The following is a 14,369-nucleotide window of genomic DNA, read 5'->3' on the forward strand; positions in this document are numbered from 1 at the left end:
CAGCCGGGAGCTGTACGGAGAGAAGCGAGGCACAGAGAGTGCACATGTTGTGTGCAGTAGAGCGTCCTGGGGCGAAGCCCCTCTGATCTAGCCTGACAGTGTGAGGGGGAAGGGGAAGCAGTGTGCAGGCTAGAGTTGCAGTGTGTATGTTAGTCATGGAGCGCGGTCCGTAGGAGCTGCACAGATCAGCTCCTCTGCCTGGTCTCAGAGTAGTGAATACAGGAGTCTCACGGACTGAAGCAGGTCGCTGCCCGGTTCTCTAGCCTGCTGGTACAATGCCAGGAGGTCTGGGGCGAGGTGTGCAGCGTACATCTTGTAGAATTGTGCTCTCAGGTCGACTGCAAAGGCAAGAGTCAACAGGAAACAAAAACCTTAAATGTAACGACTGAAAAGATCCAATCTTTGTCATTATATTTTTTGATTTAACTGGTTACACATAAGAATTGTAATCACTGGGTGTATGTACAACACAAGCGTAGGCACAATGAATAAGGCTTGTCTCCTAATGGACAGGTCTTGGATGCGGTTCTGCTGCCACCTAGTGTTTACTTTCAGCCCTGCCGCTTTACAAGTTGTGATCAGGCCTGGATCTCCCAGGCAACCCAGCGACCAATCACAGGCCGCGCCTCTGCGACTCTGGAAAACTCTGAAGACTTTTGAGGGCGACAAGGGGGACCTCGGAATTGGAGGACCTCGGTTTTAGAGGGACCCCCGGGGTCGCCAGTCTTCTCACTAACACATGCATTATCACAGGATTGCAACACCAGCTGCCGGAGTGCTAGGAGCCCGGCTGTAGCGCCTCGCAGGTATGTGGAGGGAGAGAGAGTGAGTGGCCTTCTGTTATGCACAACAACTCCGTTATTAACCCGCCCCCCTCCCCGCCACTGTGATGGTCTGTGTCTATCCCGGCTTGTTTCTAGTTTGAATCTCATCAGAGAATCAGTTAAAATTGGAATAATGTGCACATCCGCTAAGTCTTCGTGGCGCTGAATAGTGCTAAGGTACGGGCGGGATTCTCACAGCGCCACCGATGGGCATGTGGTACGTACCGGAGTAGCGTGCTACACGCCAAAGAGCGCTTCAACACCCCATTAGTGATAACAAGCGCTTTATAAATAAACCTTTTCCCCCCTTCTATCCCTTCGCTATCCTTCTCAATCCAAATAACTGACTCATACCCACCACGCAAATTACTTTCATATTTCACCACTAATCCTTTATGGGGTCCGGAGTAGCGTGCTACTCGCCGAAAAAGCGCTTCGACGCCTCATCAGCGGTAGTAAGCGCTATATAAATGCAATTACAATTACCAATGATTGGTGATGGTCTGAAACCTTCTGCGTGGCGGTGGGAGGAGGTACAGGTTTGATTTCATGTCGTAGAGCCTAGACGCGCAACGCCCATACGGCTATAGCCAGACCCTGTCTGTCTGTCTGTGTTTCCTTTAATCATTAGTCATGGGTCATTAATGCAGCCCGAGAACACATTTAAAGTGCTTTCTATTGTATGTTTGAGGTGTGCAGAGATCAGTGCAAAAAATACCAGCTTTAGACGATTTTCTTATTTTTGTACCACCTGAGACATCAAAATACTTGGCTGGTAACCCTAATCATAAGACTGAAAGTTTGCTCCAGGATCCGCACATTATTTATTCCCCCCACCCTCCATCCCGAGTGATGTCATCATAGCATGCTATCGAGGGCTGGCATAGGGTTTCAGATTTGTTAAACTATTGCTGAGTGTTGAGTTACTCCAAGTGTCTGGGAATGCATCCTCCTTTCAGACAACCCACTCTCATTCTCGCCCTTCACTTTCACGCTCACCTTGAACACCCAGCGAGCACACTGCTTACCATCTATTCACGCATTCACCCTCTTCCAGCCGCTGCAGCTAAGAGCGGTGTGGCGGTGGGGCCTGCTGGGGTTGGAGGGGGGCGGGGGGGAGATTTTGAGAGACGACCACAAGGGAAAATTAAATGAATAATTAATTTTCCCTCGTGGTTGTCTCTTGAAATCCCCCCAGAGGGCCTCACTGCTCTTACCTGCAGCGGCCGCGGCTGCCCTCCTCCTACCCTGCACTCAAACGAGCACACCATGTATGCACATGACACTCCAGTCACCTGTTGCTTTCACCGCTCACCCTACACTCACAGTGATCACCCTGCTCACCATGTACTCGCGCTGTTACCCTGCACTCACACCAGAGGCGCAACTAGAGCCACATTTCGGGGGGGGGGCTAAGAAATTTTTTTTGGGGGGGGGGGGGCTGAGTCTTTTAAGCCATAGGCAGAGTGGAGCTGCAGGGGCTCTTAGAACGGGTGAAACAACAGCAGGGCGTCATTAACATGCAAATGGTCTTTTAAAGACCTGTGAAGTGCTCGGGTGCGGCTGTGTGTGCGTCGGGAAGCGGTCTCAGCCCGGGCTGCCACACACGACGGGGGGGGGGGGGGGCGAAGCCCTGTGAGTCCAATGGGTGTTGCGCGCCTGACTCACACTGTTCATCCTCTTACCCTGTGCTCACAGATGCTCACAGCTCCCCCTGCACTCACAGCGACCACACTACACTCATATCACTCGCCCTGAACTCACGCTGTTCTCTCTCCACTTATCCTGCATTTACATGAGCACACTGCTGTGGCAGTTTGAACTCATGGTAAAGTAGCATGGAGGGTTAATGTGCCTGCTGCAAAGAAGGTGTACCATGCAGATCAAAGAACTGAGTGTGAGTGAGCTATGAATAGAACTACAAACAAGCATTTACAATGCAATGGTCTCGGCATTGGTAAACTTAGAGCTATTGGCATTGCTCATGACATTATTTTTGTTTATCTTTTTGTTTTTAACCCCTTCGATGCTGCGCAGATTCCGCCGCTGTGCTGACGGAATCTTGCGCGGGTGTGGTCATGACGGAATGGTTCCGTCATGAGCACAGCTCAACCGTGGGTCATGACGGAACCATTCCGTCATGAGCACCGAAGGGGTTAAAACATTTAAAGAAACGGCATTGTCACGAGCAATGCCAATAGCTCTAACTTTAACAATGCTGAAACCGTTGCATTGTAAATGCTTGTTAGTAAACACCTCTCCCTGAACATGACGAATTCCACTCTGAAGGCCCCGGTGCTCACCCACCACAAAAGATTGTATACAATAACAACTTCTCAAATCTTTTACCCTATGATGTTTTGACTGTCCGTTATCCCACTCGTGTAATCTGCTATTTGTGGAACTCAAGCGACTAAGCCCACTTCTTGAGGATCATAAAACTCTAAAGGTTCTCCTCATTGTGTATCATCAAGTTGCATTGAGGAAACGTGTCCAGCACAATACAAAACGCATTAAAAATATAAAATATTCATACTAAAGAAGGTCGGGTTCGTAAAAAGAACGTAGTAAAATAGTAGCCTTGCCATAAAATAGCTTCATCTTTCCAAGGCAAGCTCTAGTAAATATGCCGATTGATCGCGAAGGTGGTAGTGTGTTTTTAAACTGCGAAGACAAGACATTTGCTCATTTCGAAGTATTTTTCTAAAATTTACTATTGCCAGGTCCTGACGTTTGGTCGTAAATAAGATGACAACCTGTCAGCTACTTACACAGACAGTCCGTAAATTCAGCCCAGTGCCCGTTGTCCTTTGTTGATGTTTTAACGGATGTAATTTGTCTGTAATGTTAGCACTTCCGGGTCGTATACCAACCAATCCCACTGCTGAACATTTCGGGGACTCGCATGAGAGAAAATGTGTAAGGGTACCTAGTATTGGAGACTTGGCGCCATTTGAGACGATCCTAATAAACTGCACAGAATGGCGCACTTTTTATTGGTTGTGGGGTCTGCGCATGCCGTAGTCTGAGCCGTCCTCCGACTGACAGCGGGGACCGCAGTGCAGTTGCGTTGGTGTTTCTCTTAGTTTGGAATACTTCAGTTGTGTACCGGTCGGTGATACCTTCTTTCGGTTTTGGACCTGTTTTCTCCTTGACTTTAAATGAGATGGCCTACAGGGGAGAGTAACGTCTCGGAACAGGGCTTACCGCAGTAGGTCATAGTGACACGTTTGGACCCGTTCACGGTGGTCCCGTCGCCCACGTGGGCGATTGGCGTTGCGGAGTATTTGGTATCTCACAGATAATGTTTCCCCTGCACTTCGACTAGCTTAACAGTATTGATGACGCCAGTACTCGCACATCCGAGTTATTGACTTTGGCAATGATTTCTTCTAGCTATTCTCTACAGCACCATGCAACAAGCACACCACTGCCTTTCTCTGAGGCAGAGCAGAAATGCCTCGGAGAAACGCAGCGTCGTTTTCGGATTCGGGGGCGTGTTTTGCTGTTATCTCCTCCCGCCATTGGCTGGAGGAGATAATTAGACTTTCTGCAAAAAACACGCCCCCCGATCCGAAAAGGACGGGGCCTGATCGGAGTGACGGGACCTCTTCTCCAATGGCTGGCCAGCATTGAAGAGGCCAGCCAATGGAGAACAGGGGAGAAGAGGGGCGGGTTCAAGCCCCTCTTCTCCAAGTCATTAAATCTCGGATCGAGACTGCGCAAGCGCAGCCTTCGAGCCGAGACCTAAAAATGAGATGTACGTCCGAGAGAGGCTGTGGAGAGATGTGGGGCACTGTTTAGATTGGGAGTGAGGAAATTCATGGAGAAGGAGGTCATGGGGGAAGGAGCGCCCCCCAAAAAACTGTCAGACTGCGTGCCACCAGCGTTAAAGCTGGCCTTGGCTGGGAATGTTAGCCCCCCCTCCTTGAAGTTCGGGTCTAGTTGCGCCCCTTGTAGCCCCCACGAGTTCAGGGAATGAAGCGAGCGAGTGTTTTAGTCTGGAATCAGCAAGGCATGATTTTAGAGTCCAAACAACGTGTCGACGCCACTCCCTGTCTTCATAAGACACTGTGTTTGCAGCAGGGTTTGAGTCAGGGTACCACGCGGGTGGACGGTATCCTCCCACTTATTTTACTGGGAGCTCGATAACTGGAGCCACACATTCACTCTTTGGCCTCTCTGGGGCGAGATCGGAGCTCAGTCAGAACGCTGCTCACGCGCTGGCTTCTCTGATGCAATCGCATCTAAGGGGTGAGCGAGGGGAGGCAATGAGTCTGATGGTGCAAGCCACCTTTCGTGACGTCACTTCCTGTCATAATGTCATCATCCCCCCACTTCCTTTTTAGGACTTGTGCCCTAGTTTGCAGTCCTGTCTTTCATCTGATGGCCCAGTGCACTCTGGTAGCTGTAGTCTTTGATGGCGTCAAAGAACTATTGGACTAACGCACCTGATAGCAATGATGGTGTAAGTCGAGGCTTGGAAGAAACAGGAGTGAGGTGGCTGTCCTAGCAAACCAGCCGTACCTCACAGGGCCCCCTTTCTGCCCCATAAGGGTGTGTGTCCCCCTCCTGCTCCAAAAGGGTGTGTCCCCCTCCTGCACCACAAGGGTGCATGTCCCCCTCCTGGACCACAACGGTACATGTCCCCCTTCCTGCACCACAAGGGTGTGTCCCTTCCTTCCTGCACCACAAGGGTGTGTCCCCCTTTCCTGCACCACAAGGGTGTGTCCCTCCTTCCTGCACCATAAGGGTGTGTCCCTTCCTTCCTGCACCACAAGGGTGTGTGTCCCCCTTCCTGCACCACAAGGGTGAGTGTCCCCCTTTCTGTCCCACAAGGGTGCGTGTCCCTTCCTGCACCGCAAGGGTGCGTCCCCCTTTCCTGCACCACAAGGGTGTGTCCCCCTTTCCTGCACCACAAGGGTGTGTCCCCCTTTCCTGCACCACAAGGGTGTGTCCCCCTTTCCTGCACCACAAGGGTGTGTCCCCCTTTCCTGCACCACAAGGGTGTGTCCCTTCCTTCCTGCACCACAAGGGTGTGTCCCCCTTTCCTGCACCACAAGGGTGTGTCCCTCCTTCCTGCACCATAAGGGTGTGTCCCTTCCTTCCTGCACCACAAGGGTGTGTGTCCCCCTTCCTGCACCACAAGGGTGAGTGTCCCCCTTTCTGCCCCACAAGGGTGCGTGTCCCTTCCTGCACCGCAAGGGTGCGTCCCCCTTCCTGCGCCACAAGGGTGCGTGTCCCCCTCCTGCTCCAAAAGGGAGCGTGTCCCCCTCCTGCTCCAAAAGGGAGCGTGTCCCCCTCCTGCTCCAAAAGGGTGCGTGTCCCCCTCCTGCACCACAAGGGCCTGTGTCCCCCCTCCTGCACCACAAGGGCCTGTGTCCCCCTCCTGCACCACAAGGGCCTGTGTCCCCCTCCTGCACCACAAGGATGTGTGCCCCTCTCCTGCACCACAAGGGTGTGTCCCTTCCTTCCTGCACCACAAGGGTGTGTGTCCCCCTTCTTACTCCACAAGGGTGTGTGTCCCCCTTCTTACTCCACGAGGGTGTGTGTCAGACACACAACTCAATCTTCTTGGGACAGTCACCTTAGCTCTGTGCACGTGTCCTTCGTTTTTAAGGGAGGAAGGCAGGGTTTGGAGTAATCTTCCATCGCATAACTATCCCAAACACACCGACGCTAGTGGAAGGTTTACTACCTGTTTTACAAAATGAATTAAACAAAAAAAAAAGTGTGTGCACATGTGGTGCGTTATTGTGCATGGGACATGGCACAGAGCTCCATTTCCTTCCCTTGAGTGAATGCCACTGGCGAACTGCCTGTCTGGGCAGCTCTGGGTGATTTAAGGGTATGTCGGTGGTCCTGGCTGAGCCAAACTCGTGCGTAAAAGACACCGCGAGTGTGCGCTGCTGCTTGTGTAGAAATTGTTAGTTTCATATACAATATTGTATTTTCTCCAAATCGCTATTCACGCCTTCTGAGGAATGCAAGGCTGGCACACCTGCGGACACACCCCTGTGTGTTTGTGATTAGTGGGCCAATGTTCTCGTTCCTCGCTGCGACTGTGTGTCCCCCCGACAGTGCACACAGCAGCCTTCGGAAGGTGCAGCCTGGTAACCCCGTCTGTCATTAGAGGGTCTAAACAGCTGCATGGTGGGGTCATCAATAAATGCCTCTTTACCCACCCCCTAATCAAACGCCCCAGATCACCACTTGCACCCTTTCAGAGGAGGCTGACTGCGCCTTCGGGCACGCGGGCTTTCCAGGGGCGACTGTCCAGAGATTTGAGTGGGAATTTTATTATCAGCCTGAGTTGTGACTGACTCTGACCCAGCCTCACCAGCATCCAAGGTCCCAGGTGACATGCGCAGCTCACTCTGCTCCAGCCCCAGTGGCCGGTCAGAGGCTCTGGCTTGTTCTGAACTCTACTGATCATCTTATGGTAGTGTTTGCCCTAGCGCCAAGTGAAGGTACCCCTGTTTCTAGGAGCACCAACCCCGGTCTCACTGTGTTGTCCTCTCCCCTCAGGTGCGCGGCGTGATGTGGATCCTGGGCAGTGTCCTCAGGCCCTGACGCTCCGACGATGCCGGCGACCATGGTTGCCAAGGTTGGAGCCCCCCTCGTGCCAGGGGCCCCGGCTGCATTGGCCCCAAGAGACCGAGCGGAGCGGGACTTGCTGGAGGAAGTGGAGCGTGAAGCCGAGCTGGACAAGGCCGGCAACTGGCTGGAAGGATGGAGCCACCGAGCGGTGAGTGTGTGAGGGACAGGAGACACCTCAAGGGTCGGGGGAGGGACCCATGGACCTGGGGCCACTGAGGCCCCTCCTTACAAGATGGGTGGAAGGATGGAGCCACCAAGCGGTGAGTGTGTGAGGGACAGGAGACACCCCAAGGGGCGCGGGGGGGGGAGGGGTGCATGGCCTGGGGCCACTGAGGCCCTCCTTAAACAGTGGCTGGAAGGATGGAGCCAGAGAGTGTGTGAGGGACAGGAGACACCTCAAGGGGCGGGGGAGGGACCCATCGACCTGGGGCCACTGAGGCCCCTCCTTACAAGATGGGTGGAAGGATGGAGCCACCAAGCGGTGAGTGTGTGAGGGACAGGAGACACACCAAGGGGCGGGGGGGGGGGGGTGCATGGACATGGGGCCACTAGGCCCTCACTACAAGATGGGTGGAAGCATGGAACGAGAGAATGGTGAGTGTGTGAGGGACAGAAGACACACCAAGGGGCGGGGGGGGGGGGGGCCCATGGACCTGGGACCACTAAGGCCCTCGTTACAAGATGGGTGGAAGGATGGAGCCAGAGAGCGGTGAGTGTGTGAGGGACAGGAGACACCTCAAGGGGCGGGGGAGGGGCCCATGGACCTGGGACCACTAAGGCCCTCGTTACACGATGGGTGGAGAGATGGAGCCACCGAGCATTGAGTGTGTGAGGGACAGGAGACACCTCAAGGGGCGGAGGGGACCCATGGACCTGGGGCCACTAGGCCCTCATTACAAGATGGGTGGAGAGATGGAGCCACCGAGCGGTGAGTGTGTGAGGGACAGGAGAACCCTCAAGGGTCGGAGGAGGGCCCCATGGACCTGGGGCCACTAGGCCCTCATTACAAGATGGGTGGAAGGATGGAGCCAGAGAGCGGTGAGTGTGTGAGGGACAGGAGACACCTCAAGGGTCGGGGGAGGGGCCCATGGACCTGGGACCACTAAGGCCCTCGTTACACGATGGGTGGAGAGATGGAGCCACCGAGCGGTGAGTGTGTGAGGGACAAGAGACACCTCAAGGGTCGGGGAGGGCCCCATGGACCTGGGGCCACTAGGCCCTCATTACAAGATGGGTGGAAGGATGGAGCCACAGAGCGGTGAGTGTGTGAGGGACAGGAGACATCTCAAGGGTCGGGGGAGGGCCCCATGGACCTGGGGCCACTAAGGCCCTCATTACAAGATGGGTGGAAGGATGGAGCCACACAATGGTGAGTGTGTGAGGCACAGGAGGAACCACAAGGGGCGGGGGAGGGACCCATGGACCTGGGGCCACTAGGCCCTCATTACAAGATGGGTGGAAGGATGGAGCCACTGAGCGGTGAGTGTGTGAGGGACAGGAGACACCTCAAGGGTCGGGGGAGGGCCCCATGGACCTGGGGCCACTAGGCCCTCATTACAAGATGGGTGGAAGGATGGAGCCACAGAGCGGTGAGTGTGTGAGGGACAGGAGACATCTCAAGGGTCGGGGGAGGGCCCCATGGACCTGGGGCCACTAGGCCCTCATTACAAAATGGGTGGAAGGATGGAGCCACACAACGGTGAGTGTGTGAGGCACAGGAGGAACCACAAGTGGCGGGGGAGGGACCCATGGACCTGGGGCCACTGAGGCCCCTCCTTACAAGATGGGTGGAAGGATGGAGCCACCAAGCGGTGAGTGTGTGAGGGACAGGAGACACACCAAGGGGCGGGGATGGGGGGGTTGCATGGACCTGGGGCCACTAGGCCCTCACTACAAGATGGGTGGAAGCATGGAATGAGAGAACGGTGAGTGTGTGAGGGACAGAAGACACACCAAGGGGCGGGGGGGGGGGTGCATGGACCTGGGGCCACTAGGCCCTCATTACAAGATGGGTGGAAGGATGGAGCCACCGAGCGGTGAGTGTGTGAGGGACAGGAGACACCTCAAGGGTCAGGGGAGGGCCCCATGGACCTGGGGCCACTAGGCCCTCATTACAAGATGGGTGGAAGGATGGAGCCAGAGAGCGGTGAGTGTGTGAGGGACAGGAGACACCTCAAGGGGCGGGGGAGGGGCCCATGGACCTGGGACCACTAAGGCCCTCGTTACACGATGGGTGGAGAGATGGAGCCACCGAGCGGTGAGTGTGTGAGGGACAGGAGGCACCTCAAGGGGCGGAGGGGACCCATGGACCTGGGGCCACTAGGCCCTCATTACAAGATGGGCGGAGAGATGGAGCCACTGAGCGGTGAGTGTGTGAGGGACAGGAGAACCCTCAAGGGTCAGAGGAGGCCCCATGGACCTGGGGCCACTAGGCCCTCATTACAAGATGGGTGGAAGGATGGAGCCAGAGAGCGGTGAGTGTGTGAGGGACAGGAGACACCTCAAGGGTCGGGGGAGGGGCCCATGGACCTGGGACCACTAAGGCCCTCGTTACACGATGGGTGGAGAGATAGAGCCACCGAGCGGTGAGTGTGTGAGGGACAAGAGACACCTCAAGGGTCGGGGGAAGGCCCCATGGACCTGGGGCCACTAGGCCCTCATTACAAGATGGGTGGAAGGATGGAGCCAGAGAGCGGTGAGTGTGTGAGGGACAGGAGAACCCTCAAGGGCGGGGGAGGGCCCCATGGACCTGGGGCCACTAAGGCCCTCATTACAAGATGGGTGGAAGGATGGAGCCACACAACGGTGAGTGTGTGAGGCGCAGGAGGAACCACAAGGGGCGGGGGAGGGACCCATGGACCTGGGGCCACTAGGCCCTCATTACAAGATGGGTGGAAGGATGGATCCACCGAGCGGTGAGTGTTAGACGGACCGGGAGGGTCGGCCGAGGACAAGGGGAGAGGTCTCCGGGGAGAGCCGTCTCCAGCGATCGTACAGATGAATAACTTCCCCCCCACAGATATACACCACACAAGGATAAGATTCAGCGTTCTTTATAGGTGATTTCTTAAGGTACGATGAAATGATACAAGGAGGTCTGGACTCAGGGGTCCCCTCGATTCGAGTCTCTTGGTTTGGGGAAAGGGGGTAGCGGGACAGTCCGGTTACCAGTCTGGTAGCTGAGGTGGTATGGTGGGTAGCTCACAATCCTCGAGCTCGGTGTTCTAGCTTGGACGGGCCGCGGCAGCGCCAGCAGGTCCCGGTGAAGGTGGTCGTTACACGGTCCGCGGCAGCGCCAGCAGGTCCCGGTGAAGATGGTCGTTACACGGTCCGCGGCAGCGCCAGCAGGTCCCGATGAAGGTGGTCGTTACAACGGTCCGCGGCAGCGCCAGCAGGTCCCGACGAGGATGGATGTTGCAGAAGGCCGCGGCAGCACCAGCAGGCAGGACGATAGTTCACAAGGCAGGGCTACGGCAGCGCCAGTAGTCCGTCAAGGATGAGTTCTCTCGACTCCAGGATACAACTGCCTTCCTGCTCTGGAGCTGCCCTAGTTATAGGTCTGGCGCCCTTTGATGTCCGGACCCTCGCACTTGGAGGTCGGGGGGTCCGGGATGAGGGAGTCCAGACACCCAGCAGGGGGTGGAGCCAGCGCCTGGGGGAGCTGGAGGGTGATCGGCACCTGGCGGGGGAGAGCCCTCGACGCTTCTTTCTCCCATTGACCTGCCAAGTGGTCCGTTCACCTCCTGGGTGGATGGTGGTGCCGGGATGTCGGGGCCGGCCAGGCCCAGGGTTAGGGTCGGGCTGAGGCCGCGCGGCCTCGTGGCGCAGTGTCCAAGATGGCGGCTGATCCGGCCGGGGGAGCCGTTAGTGGTTCGGCCCCATGATACATGGATGTCCGGGGGCAGGAGTTCCGTTGGGAGACGGGGTGCGGGTTGCCCTTGGGGGTAACACCCGGGAGTCCGGGGTTTGGGCCCTGTCGTGCGGGGAGGGAGCAAGCCCTTCATGTGGCCTGTCCAACATGCGTCCCCCCCAGCTGAAGGCGGGGAGAGTCACCCATCCTCTTGGGGACTCTCCTCGTCGAGGCGGAAAAAGCGTGACAGGCCATCTGCGTTGGCGTGGTCTTGGCCCGGTCGATGTTCCACAGTGAAGTCCATTCCCTGCAGGGAGATGGACCAGCGCAATAGTTTTGGGTTTTCCCCCCGCATCTGCATTAGCCACTGCAGGGGTCGATGATCGGTTTGCACCCGGAAGTGGGTACCGAAGAGATAGGGCCGGAGCTTTTTGAGGGCCCACACCACTGCGAAGGCCTCCCTCTCGATTGTGCTCCAGCGCTGTTCTCGGGCCAGGAGGCGTCTGCTGATGAAGGCCACCGGCTGGTCAAGACCCTCGGGGTTCAGCTGGGAAAGAACCGCCCCGATGCCGTGGTCGGAGGCGTCCGTTTGTACAATGAATTCCCAACTGTAATCGGGGGCCTGGAGCACAGGGGCGGTGCACAGGGCGGCCTTCAGCTTCTCGAAGGCCGCTTGACAGTCGGGGGTCCAGTTAATCTTCTTCGGGTGGTTTTTGGACGTGAGACCCGTGAGGGGCCCCACAATGCTGCCATAGTCCCTCACGAACCGCCGGTAGTAGCCGGTGAGTCCCAAGAAGGCTCGGACCTCGGTCTGCGTGACGGGGGGTTGCCAGGACTGGATGGCAGCAATTTTGAGTTGCAGAGGGGCCACCAGACCGCTTCCCACCTGGTGTCCGAGGTAGGTCACGGACCCTTGACCAATTTGGCACTTGCCGGCCTTAATCGTGAGGCCAGCCCGCTGGAGGGCCTGCAGGACCTCTTGGAGGTGGTGGAGGTGGTCGGACCAGTGGCGGCTGTACACAGCGATATCGTCCAGGTAGGCGGCGCTGAACTCTTCGAGCCCCGCCAAGACCTGGTTCACTAGACGTTGAAAAGTAGCTGGGGCATTTTTCATGCCGAAGGGCATGACCTTGAAGTGGTAGTGGCCATCGGGGGTAGAAAAGGCGGACCGTTCCTGGGCCCGGGGTGTGAGACCGATCTGCCAGTAGCCCGCTGTCAGGTCGAAGATGCTGAGGTAGCGGGCGGCCCCCAGGCGGTCGATCAATTCATCCGCTCGGGGGATAGGATGAGCGTCGGTCCGGGTGACAGCGTTCAAGCCCCGATAGTCGACGCAGAATCGGAGTTCAGGAGTGGTGCCGGGGGCAGCGGCTTTGGGGACCAGCACGACCGGGCTGGCCCAGGGGCTGTCCGAGGGTTCGATGACCCCGAGCGTGAGCATCTTGGATACTTCCTCTTGGATGCAGGCCCGCACCCGATCTGGTACGCGGTAGGCCCGGTGCCGGATAGGGGGACTGTCCCCGGTGTCCACGTCGTGCAAGCACCAAGGGGTGATCCCTGGGGTGAGGGAAAACAGTGTAGCAAACTGCAGCAGGAGGTCCCGGCAGCCCTGGCGTTGCTCTGGGGTGAGGGCATCGGAGAGCCGGACCCCGTCCACGGAACCGTCGTTCTCCTGGGTCTTCAGGAGATCAGGGAGGGGCTCGGAGTCTTCTTCCGCCCCACTGTCTGTAGCCATCAGGAGGCTGAGTTCCGAGCGCACAAAGTGGGGTTTGAGTCTGTTGGTGTGGAGGACCCGGAGGGGGTTCCGGGGGGACTCCATGTCGATGAGGTAGGTGACGGGGCTCTTGCGTTCGACCACTTTGAAGGGCCCCGTCCACTTATCTTGCAAGGCACATGGTTCGGTGGGGGACATCACCCACACTTGTTGACCAGGTTCGAATTCGACGGAGGAGGCATTCTGATCGTACCATTTTTTCATGTCCTCCTGACTGGCCTCGAGGTTCGCTTTTGCCATTTCCCTGAAGCGCCGGGTCTGATTGCGTAGTGCCAGGAGGTACTTGAAGACGTCTGGGGGGGTCTTTAAGGGGGCCATCTCCCAACCTTCTTTGACTAGGCTGAGGGGCCCTCGCACAGGGTGCCCGTACAGGAGTTCGAAAGGGCTAAAGCCGAGGGACTTCTGGGGAACTTCTCGATAGGCGAAGAGGAGGCACGGGAGTAGTACATCCCACTGGCGACGGAGGGGCTCTTCCAATCCCCCAATCATTCCCTTGAGTGTGCGGTTGAATCGCTCAACTAGTCCGTTCCCTTGAGGGTGATAGGGGGTCGTGAATCGGTAGGTGACCCCGCACTGTTGCCAGAGGGACTTCATATATTTCGAGATAAAGTTTGTGCCTCGGTCGCTGACGACTTCTCGGGGGAAGCCCACCCGGGAGAAGATCCCCATTAGGGCCCGGCCGACCACCGGAGCTGTTACAGTTCGCAGGGGCACAGCCTCGGGGTAGCGGGTGGCGTGGTCCACCAGTACCAGGATGAACCGATGTCCTTGTGCTGTGCGGGGGTCCAGGGGCCCCACAATGTCTATTCCTACCCTCTCGAACGGGGTGGTGACCACTGGGAAGGGTTGCAGAGGGGCTTTGAGCTTACGGCCGCTCTTCCCGCTGGCCTGGCACGTGGGGCAGGACCGGCAGTGGTTGAGGACGTCGTTCCGCATCTTCGGCCAGAAAAAGTGGGTCACCAGGCGACTGTAGGTTTTGTCCTGGCCCAGGTGTCCAGCCAGGGGAACATCGTGGGCCAAAGTTAGTAGGAAGTCTCTGAAACGGAGGGGCACCACCAGCACTCGACTGGCCCCTAACTCCGCGATTCTTTGTTCACTGTATAGCAGGTCGTTATCCCAATAGACCCAATGGGTTCCGGTGGAGTCCCCTGCGCTCTGGGCGCTGGCTTGCTGGCGGAGTCCCTCGAGGGAGGGGCAGGTCTTCTGTTCCTGGCGGAACTGTTCCTGGGTGGGCCCCCCTTCTTGACGCCACTGAGCCAGGCCGGGAAGGTCCTGGGGCTGGGCGACCCCTTCGGGCGTTGGCTCTGGGGGGTCGGTATAGCCG

General features: G+C 57.0%; 1 protein-coding gene across 2 annotated transcripts in view; it reads left to right on the forward strand.

Moving 5' to 3' along the window:
• Positions 1-632: 632 nt before the first annotated feature.
• LOC146859654 (uncharacterized) overlaps positions 633-14,369 on the forward strand; it is a 481,453-nt gene continuing 467,716 nt past the window's right edge. For both annotated transcript variants that reach the window (XM_085646710.1, XM_085646711.1), the window contains exons 1-2: positions 633-806; positions 7,353-7,572. In XM_085646710.1, the coding sequence (XP_085502836.1) occupies positions 7,408-7,572 (165 nt within the window). In that variant the 5' untranslated portion in view covers positions 633-806; positions 7,353-7,407. The remainder of the gene's footprint in view (positions 807-7,352; positions 7,573-14,369) is intronic.

The sequence above is a fragment of the Triturus cristatus genome, chromosome 3_1 (assembly GCF_964204655.1).
Source record: "Triturus cristatus chromosome 3_1, aTriCri1.1, whole genome shotgun sequence".
Lineage (NCBI taxonomy): Eukaryota > Metazoa > Chordata > Amphibia > Caudata > Salamandridae > Triturus > Triturus cristatus.